General features: G+C 43.4%; 1 protein-coding gene across 1 annotated transcript; it reads right to left on the bottom strand.

Moving 5' to 3' along the window:
- Positions 1-32: 32 nt before the first annotated feature.
- gpr137 (G protein-coupled receptor 137) lies at positions 33-10,434 on the bottom strand. Its single transcript, XM_063190198.1, has 8 exons — positions 10,313-10,434; positions 8,764-9,669; positions 6,750-6,799; positions 5,941-6,172; positions 4,485-4,634; positions 2,698-2,826; positions 2,276-2,391; positions 33-1,479 (listed from the first exon to the last, which is right to left on the bottom strand). The coding sequence occupies exons 2-8, from the start codon at positions 9,136-9,138 to the stop codon at positions 1,383-1,385; spliced, it is 1,149 nt and encodes a 382-aa protein (XP_063046268.1). The 5' UTR covers positions 9,139-9,669; positions 10,313-10,434; the 3' UTR covers positions 33-1,382.
- Positions 10,435-11,066: the final 632 nt, after the last annotated feature.

Raw genomic sequence — 11,066 nt, forward strand, 5'->3', positions numbered from 1 at the left:
AGTATAAGCTTACAGGGATTTAAGAAAAAATACCAACACACAAAATGGTTTAATTACTTATATATTAATGCAATCTCTTACAAAATTCCCTTGTAAAGTGAGCAACATACTGTATTAATACATTAATACACTGCAAACTCAAGCTCCTTGATCAATCATTTTTCCCTTTAACATCTGGAAAAAACAAGCAAAAAACAAAGCTAATAAAATACATCCAAAATTTTTGTAGGTCATAGTAAAATAATTTAGGAATAAGTCTTAACACGTTGACGTATTTAAAAATACAAACCACTGTGGTTACAGACTAGAATCATTACAGAGGAACAAGTCCTAGAAATATACATACCCTTTTCATCCACAAGTACTAAGACTAGGTGACATTCATGGAAAAATGTTCAGGGAATAAAGAAGTAAAATTTTGGTACACCGCTGGTTATTGAGAGCCTAAGTCACACCCCTTCTGGTCGGGCTCACAGGACCTAAGCACTTCTCTCCAAGACAACTGGATCGAGCATCTACAGAGAAAAGCTCTGGCATCAATTTTGCAATACTACGGGCATATGTGTTTATCGTGTATCCCTCAGTCATGGATCTGTGAGGAGGTTGGTTGCCAAGACACCCTAACATGGTTCTTTTCCACGTGCCTATTGTCTTAAAATGTGCCAATCTGGGATACGAAGCAAGGTGGACCCTGAACATTTGTGAATATTTCCAACTGGGCCCCAAGTTGGAAAAGGTTGGGAACCCTTGTTCTTCTAACGCATATACTGCCGTAAGGCTATGCAATTTGGCTACCATTGTACATTCATGCGTAACAAAACGCATCCTCTGTTTTTTTTATACTCGACTTGAGTGACATGCATTGTCGTTGGAGAGATACTGGTCACTGTAGAGAACATGTTAAGATGTGTTAACTTGCAAGCTTCAACTTTATAAGCCCCATAAGGTACCTTGGAGCCTACCAGAAGTGGGGTGACTCAAATTCTCCTTTAAGTAAACCAATGAGCTACTAGGATTTCCGATGACCTCATCTCATCCGGAGAAATCTCAGGTGCCATTCCACACAGGTGTTTTGGTCTCGTGCAGACTAGTGGTCCATTTTGGAATGTGAAGGTGCAAATACAGTCTTAGGGAAAATAAAATAAAAAATGTTTTCCCTTGTTCCCTCTGTAGTACACTATGTAGCCAATCAGCACTGAAGATACTGACTTGTCACACTACATAGTGTACACTGGTTAGTCAACAACAAATGGGTGAGCGTCTTGGGGGGAAAAGCCTAGAGAGAAATGCCTTACGGCAGTCCGAGTGCAAAATACTTCCTTCCCCCTTGACGAGCGTCCTGGAAATGCCCACATGATTACTCTTGATTTGGAGGCGCACATTCAGGTCTGGGGAGTGGAGTAGAGGGAGTGGTGCTGATTGGTCTGGTCATTGGCATTGGCGAAGAGGAGGGGTTGCGTCTCGCTTGCGCCAAACCAGCTGAACGAGAGAGCAAGAGATAAAACACGATAGGGGTCAGTGTTAAGCCTGGCTAGCAGTGACGGACCAAAGTCCAAGATACGCAAGTCAAAACACACACAGTAGGCAAACTGCCTGCACAGGACGATGTGCCTGGTAAGCACATCTGAGGAGTCCAGGGGAAAACCAGCCATGGACACAAAAAGAATGGAGAGATGGTCCAAAATTTGATATTTTATAAACATATGGCATTGTGAAATAAATGTCTGTTTAATCAAAGTTTAATCTGTTTAATCCAAGCATCAACATGAGCATGGATTTGAGAAATTGTGAAAGTTTTTTCCCCCCAGACTCCACATTTATGACTTTTTACTTTCGAGTTTACAGTCTATTACGACATTCATTGTCTCACAGAGTCACGTGTGCTATGAGTGATTTATGAAAACAGAAAAAGAACTTGAGTTGCTAAATTTCACAGGTAACATGAAAGGTAAAGCTTCACAAAGGTTTCCATGGAAAATTGAAACCAAAATGTACATCAGAGACACACTGGGTCTTTCTCAAAACCTAGGCCAGTGTCCTTCCAAGTGTATCAGCCTAATTAGTCACGCCCAGTGATTGGATACTTTTTGGTGAACTCTACAGAATATCCAATCACTGGGTGTGACTAATAAAGAGTATCCAATCACTGAGCGTGACTAATTAGGCTGATACACTTGGAAGGACACTGGCCTAGGTTTTGAGAAAGACCCACTGCCTTCCTTTCTGGTGACTGTGTGCTGACCTCAAGTGGGACAGAGTAAAGTGACTACTGTACCTGCTGTGGGGGTGTGCGTGAAAGCCCCAGGGCACATCGCGGTCCTCCTCCATTTTTCGTGGGTCATCAAAGAAGTAGGAACGTGGCCCTTGGCTGGAAACTGCAGGACTGTAGCTCTACAAAGTCAACGTGAAAGTCAACATTCAATGTTAATACTGCTATATGTCTAGGACAGGTAGTATAGGTGTAATGACTTGTGACAAAATAGTAATGACAAATACCATATTTTCATTTCAAGCTACAATTGTTTCAGCTGTAGTAAACACACATCATGTGAGTTGTGCACAGGCGTGCAATAGGCTACTTTGTGGAAGCTGTTGATGTCGCACATCATCCGAAACGCTGATCAAACAAAATATTTAAGCAACATGAAACACATTTTACAATACCATGAGGTGCTGAAGAGCTCTGCATGTACTCACCACTTCCTGTGGAGGCCTGCGAACCCTGAAGATGGCGATGAGGAGGCCGGTGGGGAGGAGCTCCCAGATGAAGAGGATGGCCCCGAACACCAAGTAGCCCCGGTCACCCAGCTCACTCTGAAGGTCCGCCTGAAATACACATCCACACCACACATGAATGACTGTAGTCAGTCCTCAATTCTAAAACACATCAATGACATACAGGATTACTAGCCAGGCCGTGCCCTCCTAGTGACGCAACACCTTCAGCGTTGCTGCTAGTCAGGTCAAGAGCAATGCAAGTACTTTCTGAGCTCCCGAAAAATCGGGAACTCCTCCCACTTTGTCGGGAAGCAAACAACCATTAGCAAACCAAGGGAGGCGGGTCAACCATGCCGTTTGGGAAAGGTTATGCTCTTGGTCAGACCAAGTCTCAAAGAGATTTGAAAGTCGATGATAATCAGACTACAGGATTACTCCACCAGCTAGCCCCAATCACCCATCTCACTAATAAACACAACACACCAATTCTTGTAATCCTTTGTGGGTCAATGACGTTTTAGTGGTAGAAGTCGTCAGCGTGGTGCAACCACACCTAATGCCACTGTTGTATGGATTGATTTTTGTTTTTAGTGGATTATCTAAGATGCATATGCATTGCTGTACATTAATTACCATTCATTACTAATTACTTTATGGGCATTAGCTGCACCAGGTAGCGCCGATCACCCAACTCGCTCTGCCGGTCAGTCAGCCTACAACACATTCACACAGAGCACCAACAATGATCATTTCAAAATCCTGAAGGTGTGCCTCCTCTGTAGCCTTTGCTGCATGCTGTGTCTAGGCCAGGATTACCTGGTAGAAGACATTTGTATATCTCAATGGGACCTTCCTGGTTAACATGAATGTTATATAAAAAAAAAATCAAAAGCAATATCATTACACCAGGTATACCTGATCAGCCTACCACACATCCACACAATACATGAATGGCTATAGTGTTCTAAGATGGTGTGTTAGACTTCAATATCCTTAAAAGGTAAACTGTTACAGTACAGCGCATGACGTGATGACAAACTGCAGACATCAATGCCTTATATATTTGAATATCAAACATAGATTAGATCTGTGTTACTGTGTTGTGCATACATGTAATGTACAGTTGGGTTGACAGGTCTGTTCTAGGTGCATGCTCTGCTGCAACGGCACCCCTGTGCTGATAAAGAATTTCCCCTTGGGGACAATAAAGGCTATCTATCCATCTATCTATCTCAGGTTGACTTGCAGATGGTTTTAGACTGGACTTTATTCAGAAGTCACCCAGTACGGGACAATGGGAAATGTTTCCAAGCAGGGGGAGAGGTTTCCCTTTAAGACTGTGCTTCTCAAACCTTTTCAGACCAAGGACTAGTTTTTCTCCTTTCATTTTGTTTTGTCAGAGATCACCTGTCAACTGAATTTAATCGTGTTCAAAATAAGTCCTTTGTTTACTGTAGTTTGTCTAGAAAATCCTGACTACATTTGCAGAAATCTGCACATGGACCACATAAGGTCTTTCACTACAGTCTGATGAAGAGCGAACGGCTCGAAAACGTTCACTTGAAAAATAAAAGAACAACACAGCAACACAGGAGCAGTGTGTTGACATTCATCTTTACGTTCATTCATATATCATTCATCTCATTCAACAAAAACAAAAAGCAGCAAAACATTTGCATCATACAGCACTTGATGCACCATGATTTATTTCCAGTGTAAGCGCAGCTGCCTGCGGGCAGGAAAATAAGCACACTGTCTCTGCGTACCTGGTCCGAGACGTTGTACCAGTCAAAGTCGAAGGACTCCACTTTGTGGTTTTTGGACAGCATGAGTACGGCCAGGTTGTAACACGCCCGGCTGGAGAAGAGCAGGATCACCCCTCCCCCCAGCACCAGCGTCTGGCACACTGATGCACCCTGGGAAATAAAAACAAAAAAGGTGTGGGTGTGCTTTTTGCTTGATTACGTGAAATACACAAAGTCAGCACAACAACACAACAACTCTGTCAGCAAACTACACAGCACATTTTACTTGAAATTACATTTTGCTGACACTTTTATCCAAAGTGACTTTCAGTTATTTAGGTCCATTGTATTAGTTACAGCCAGGGTTAGGTTATGAGACTTCAGCAATGGACAAGGGTGTAGAGAAACCACATGCAGCAAACAAACTGTACATTCTAAGACACATTTTGTAAACCTCTACGGATGACCATAGCAATAGAAAAAAATGAAACACCACAGAAGCCGGAAAAATCTTGACAAAACTGAGTTAGTGATCTCACATCGAAAACAAGGGCCCACGCACGCTCAGTACATCCAAACCTAACACCAGGATACGGTAGACTCATTCCGTATTCGGGTATTTCCAAGCGATAAATAGTCAGCGTGCAGCAAAGCGTTACCCAGAGACAGTATCACCAATAGGCAGACAAGGCATATGCCTAGGGCCCCAGCAAATCTGACCCCTGTAAGGGCCCAGCAACAGTCAGTCGCATCATATCAAATGCCAGCAAAAATAATAGAGGGCCATTTTCGTCTAGGGCCCCAGAACGGGTAGAAGCACTGTTGGCATTACTTTGCTGTTCAGGTAGAGAGGATGGTGGATATATAAAGTTGTGGGTGTGCTTTTTACTTGATAACGTGAAATAAACAAAGTCAGCACAACAAAGAACTACGTCAGCAAACTACACAGCACATTTTACATTAAATAAGACTTTGCTGACGCTTTTATCCAAAGTGACTTTCAGTTATTTAGGCACAGTGTATTAGTTACAGTCTCGAGAGCAATGCAAGGGTTAGATGCCTTGCTAGAGGGCACTTCATCCATGGATATAAGGGTCTATGGAAACCAAACACAGCCAACACACTACAAGCCGCATTTTGTTAACCTCTACTGATAATTGCAGTACAAAATGAGATACCACAGAAGCGAGGGGGAAAAACTTGACCAAGTTAATCTGAGTGAATCATTGAAGGACAACACAGCCTTTCAGAACATCCAAACATAATACCCCAACACAGTAGACCGTATTTGGGTATTTACAATGTGCAGTGTAGAGTAGAGTAGAGTAGAGTAGAGTATCATTTATTAATCCAGTGGGAAATTAAGGTGTCCAGTAGCATACATAAACAGATACAGAATACATAAGACATTACACACATCATTTCACATTAACCATATAAAATAGCCAGCGTGCAGTGCAGTTGAGTGTTGCGTTACCTTGCTGTGCAGGTAGAGGATGGTGGAGGGGGCATATCGGCTGAGGAGGAGGAGAGAGGAGGCCAGGCAGACGGCCTGTACGATGAAGAGCAGATCGTTGACCAGCACCCTCACCAGCACCAGCCTCCAGGCCTGGTCGCCACCCGCCCCCCGCTCGCCCAGCGCGGCGCACGCCACGTTCACGCACAGGAACACGGCGCTCATGCCCGCGTAGGCCAAGCGGGCCACATACCTGTGCCAACAAGCACAGACAACCCAGATAGATCAGATTATTAGATTACACAACTCAGATGGACTAGATTAATCACTAGATTAATTACTACCAACTTTGTCATTAAAACTGTATGTACTGTATGCAGTGTAACGAAATGCAGTATGCTGTGTAGGAAAATGCACTGCAAGTGAAATGCAGGGAAACAATATGCAACAATAACAACATCTAGTTGTAACAAAATGGCAAATGCAATATAGTCTCTACTGTCTATCGTCATTCCATTGGCGTTAGTTTCTTCAGTCATAAGGAATTTTAGACCAAACAAGAGAGAACGGAATGCTTCACTGGGTCACTTCCAAGTTTAGTGAAAAAAAAAAAAACTTCCTGCATCCAAACAGCCATGTAAAGATGAAAAAACTTTTTAGGCCCTCCTTACTTACGTTAAAAAGCATTCATTTAATTCTGGCTACATGTAACCAGAATTTAACATAACCTTTTAAACTTTAGTAAGAGGAGTGCCATAAAAGTTTATCAACTTCACAAGGAATTTTACTTTCTCTTTTTCCTTGAACATCACAGTGACAGAGAGACTTACAGGCCGTGGCTTGGTTCGTAGTTGTACTTCCCCCTCACCTTCAGCACGACCTGAAGAAAAACACACACAATGATCTTATGTCAACTCATGTGACTTTGCGATAATAAAAAGTCATCCCCACAGAAAAAGCAGAACAAACAAATGTCAACAGAGCAATTAGGGAACACCAAAATCAACACAATACAACTCCAAGACAATCCCACATCTGAGAAAACAGCATGTGAAATACAAATTACACTAGGAGCCACCAATTTTGTGACATTTTTTGCTAGACTGCACCATGACTCCGTTTACCTTCTTAGTTCTTCCATCTCAAAACAACTCTCATCGTATGCACACGGAACGTGAAAAAACGTCATGGGCTCTTGTGTGGTTAAAAAATATTATCCTATGGAACACTTCATTCATTTCATATCTAGGTTGTATTATTGTGTTGCCATCTTTTGATCAGCAGGTCTGGATTGGTAATCTGACATACAGGGCATTTCCCAGAGCGCTGACAGTCACCAAGGACTGATGCTATTTGGATTTTTGGATTTTCATACAGACTCAGCCCATTACTTAGAGGGGGCCACAAAAAAGCCCAGCCCTTTTTTGTAGAGTAGAGTAGAGTAGAGTAGAGTAACTTTATTGATCCCCAGGGGGAAATTCAGGTATCCAGTAGCTTACATAAATACACAAATGCACAAAAGCCCACATGGACATTTCAAGACAAAAATAAACACAGGAATAGTCATCAGGGTGGGGAAAATAAAATAAAATAATAGAGATAATAAATGTAGAAAAGGTAATAAATGTAGAAAAGGTAATTGTTGTTCCAAGTCCAGCCTTATTGATCAGTGCAGATCACCGTTTTCCATCCTTTTTTGTCCTGCATACCCCCTAGGCCTTATTGTTATACCATGAGTACCCCCTCATTCATGCACCACCATATCTCTTCCTCTATCCCAATATGTCTCTTCTCCGTACATTTGATAATAACACATTCTTCCACACACCCCCTGCAGTATGCTTACATACTTTGTACATTACATTACACTTAGCTAACGCGTTTTATCCAAAGTGACTTACATGTATTAGTTTTCAGGGTATTGTTAGAGTCCCTGGAGCAATGTGGGGTTAGGTGCCTTGCTCAAGGGCACTTCAGCCATGGATGCAGGGAGAAGTAAGGTTGGGATTCGAACCTGCAACCCTCTGATCTTCAGACCACCCCCCTAACCATTAAGGCTCAGTTATGCTTCCTACTTGTGCCACAGAGTGAGCTTGACGCAGCCATGATGCAGTTAATTCTTGTTTATGCCCTGTTTTGAAGCACGGTCTGCGCGATGTCATTCCACGCTGAAACTGCCTTCAATACAAAGAGTAAACTAGACGTGTCGGTTGTTTTTTAGCATCACAGACTCGACGAGAATGAAAATGAAACATTAAATCTTTATATCACGTGCATGTTTGATCGCACTGGCAGCCACAGTGGTAGTTTGGAACAAAGAAGTGGCTCATTTGTCGAGGACGAAGCGGAATGTTTCCTCGACCTCGGAACCACTGTTCAACTGTCCAAATAACTTCAGCGTCGTAACTTGCAAGCGCATGTGTTGTCTTCGGTTCGTGTAAATAAATCAAACAACAAAACACGGGCAACTTATTTAATGAAGAGCTCACAGCCCGTAGACCGACGAAGGTTAGAACAAGGAAGTAGCGCTTGTTCTCGACTCGAGGACAGAGCAGGCTGGTCGAGAGGACCAATCAGAGACCTATTTTCGCCCTTTCACGCCGTCGCTCCCTGCGTCGAGACACAATTTTGGGGAGGTGCCCCAGAGTACCTGCGTGATGGGGGGGGGGCTTCACTACGTTAACTGCGCGGCTCACTGCATCATGATGCAGTGACGCTGATCTGGAGGCATAAACCACCCATTAGGCCATGGCTGTACCTCGATTTTGGTACTCGTACCCCTGGTTGGTAATCACTGGGTAGATTATGGTACAGTATAAGGACTCGGACGGCACCCCCGCTCACCTGTGTGAAGTAGAGGTTGATGAGACTGAGGGTGAAGAACTGCAGGCAGACGGGGCAGCAGTAGAGGAGCCAGTAGGCCACGGTGGGCAGGTGGTTGGCTAACACCGCGTTGCAGAAGTAGAAGGAGAAGAGCGTGGTGCGCAGGGCGGCCCAGAACAGGCACAGGAACAGGAACACGCTCTGGTAGCTCCAGCGCTTATGGCGGTACTTCAGCAAGAGCCAGAGCTGGGTGTACACGATGACGAACAGTCCTCCGTACAGGCAGGTGTACAGGGCAGTGAACCCCAGCTCCACAGAGGGAGCCATGGCGGGCTCAATGGGCATGGGGTTGGAGGAGGAGTTGGGGGAAACAGTGGTTGGAGCCAGGCCTTGCATTCTGACAGTTGTATTGTGGATTATTCAGTTTAAAAAAAAATAAATAGTTTTAATGTATAAAAGCCAGAGGTAGAAGCTAAAAACAAATATTCACACTAACCCTTTCTTATAGTGAGGAAAAGCTTATTCCAAAAGTAGTTCACAGCTTTTTAATATTTAAGTTGCCAACTTTTTAAGAACGACAATAAAAAGTCCCTTCAGTCCTAGCACCAATGTGACTAATCCTCAGCATAAAATATGAAGGGTGCACAAGGTGGAGGTGAATTTGTCAGTTTTCAACTGAGTAAAGTGGTGTGTAAACACCACAGTCGTAAACCTTACAATTGTGAGTGTAAGTGTGTGCAATTAAAGCAAGATTTCCCTTTGTCGGTGTAAACAAAATCCAGAAATATTCCTATCGGTCTGTAATTTCCCATAGTTTGGAAGAACAAAACAATGCCCTGTGAAATCAGCAATGGTCTTTGGAATGTGATTTGATTGCGATGTTCATAGTGCAGCAACATACTCGAATGTTCTGAAGAAATCCATGCCCTATAAAAGAAAGAGAGAGAAGCAATGCATGCATGGCTTAATACACCACAGTACAGTAGACAGCTGGGTCACACTGTGTACTTTGTTGCGCGAGGATAACTGAATGCTTCCATTGGGTACTTCCCGTTCTTTTAGCTTATGTAAGTCATGGAAAAGTGGGGAAACTCAAACACTATCGCAGGTTTGCTGTCCATCATACAAACAAGTGTTTACACGAACGCTGGGTCGCTTACTGGATTAACACAGTATTTACCAAGGAGAGTCAACGCAAACCTCTTATAATATCCACCACATCCTACGCAAGCTAAGCTAACGACGCAAGTTCGCCTACTTTGCGTCATTGTTGTTCTGTGACAGCTGACTGGCGATGTAGAACTAGACTCTAACTTTATTCACAATGTACGATGCTGGAGGTTGTCAACATTATTCAAACGTGGTAAAACGGAATGGCGATAACATGAAATTAGTTCAGTTTCTGGCATAAAATCGATACCATACCCAGCATCATCCCACAAACGGTTTAGCACACAACATTAGCCAGTTAGCTTTGGACAAAGTACAGTAACTGCGACCTACTTTAGGTAACGTTCACATGGCTCTCATTATCATCGATATGTTATTAAATAGCAGACTGTAAACGTACCTTTCCGTGAGTGGCGTTCAAGCTCAGAATTCCCATTGTTTGTTATGCAAGTTTCTCTTTCATATCTGTTCGGTTGCAGCAGGGGCATTCCACCAGACGCTAACTACTGCCACCAGCGGCGAAGGAAGTCACTCATGTCATGTCATGTCACGTGTGTGTTCAGGTTAAAAACAATCTAGTTCCAGATATGAGTCATAAAGGTAGGGCTAGGGCACATGATCTTTTGTAGTGTGGTTAAAGTCGGTTAAAGTCTGGCAGCGCAGGAAAGACGCAGACTACCTGCAGCTAGTGATGGGGAACTTGAAGCGAGGCTTCGAAGCCTGCTTCGAGCAAAAGTGGGCGTAACATTTGAAGCCTTGCTTCGAGGCTTGTGTCGGCAACGTAGAAACCACGTGACAATGCCAGATGAGGCTTCACATTTTGCGAGGCGTGTGGAGGTTTCATTGCGCGCCGCTACCCAAACGAGCTTTCTGCGCCTCGGAGCACTTCTCAAGTTTTCAAGATTTGTTGTGTGTGTGTTGAGACTGGATATGTAGGCTAGTGACTTTGATTTGGTTCCACTCTGCAATAAATTCAGCTCATGCCGTAGATTGACCCAATTGTCAAAATGATCTATGCACCTCCAATTCCCTTTTGAAGTAGCCCAGATTTTCAAAGTGAGACGCTTCCGAAGACGAGGTGGGAAATTGTTTTAGTTCTACCGCTAAGCAACCATAAACAGCAGTTCTGTCAGCAATCATTAATACTAAACTAG

The sequence above is a fragment of the Engraulis encrasicolus genome, chromosome 23, assembly GCF_034702125.1.
Source record: "Engraulis encrasicolus isolate BLACKSEA-1 chromosome 23, IST_EnEncr_1.0, whole genome shotgun sequence".
Taxonomy (NCBI): domain Eukaryota; kingdom Metazoa; phylum Chordata; class Actinopteri; order Clupeiformes; family Engraulidae; genus Engraulis; species Engraulis encrasicolus.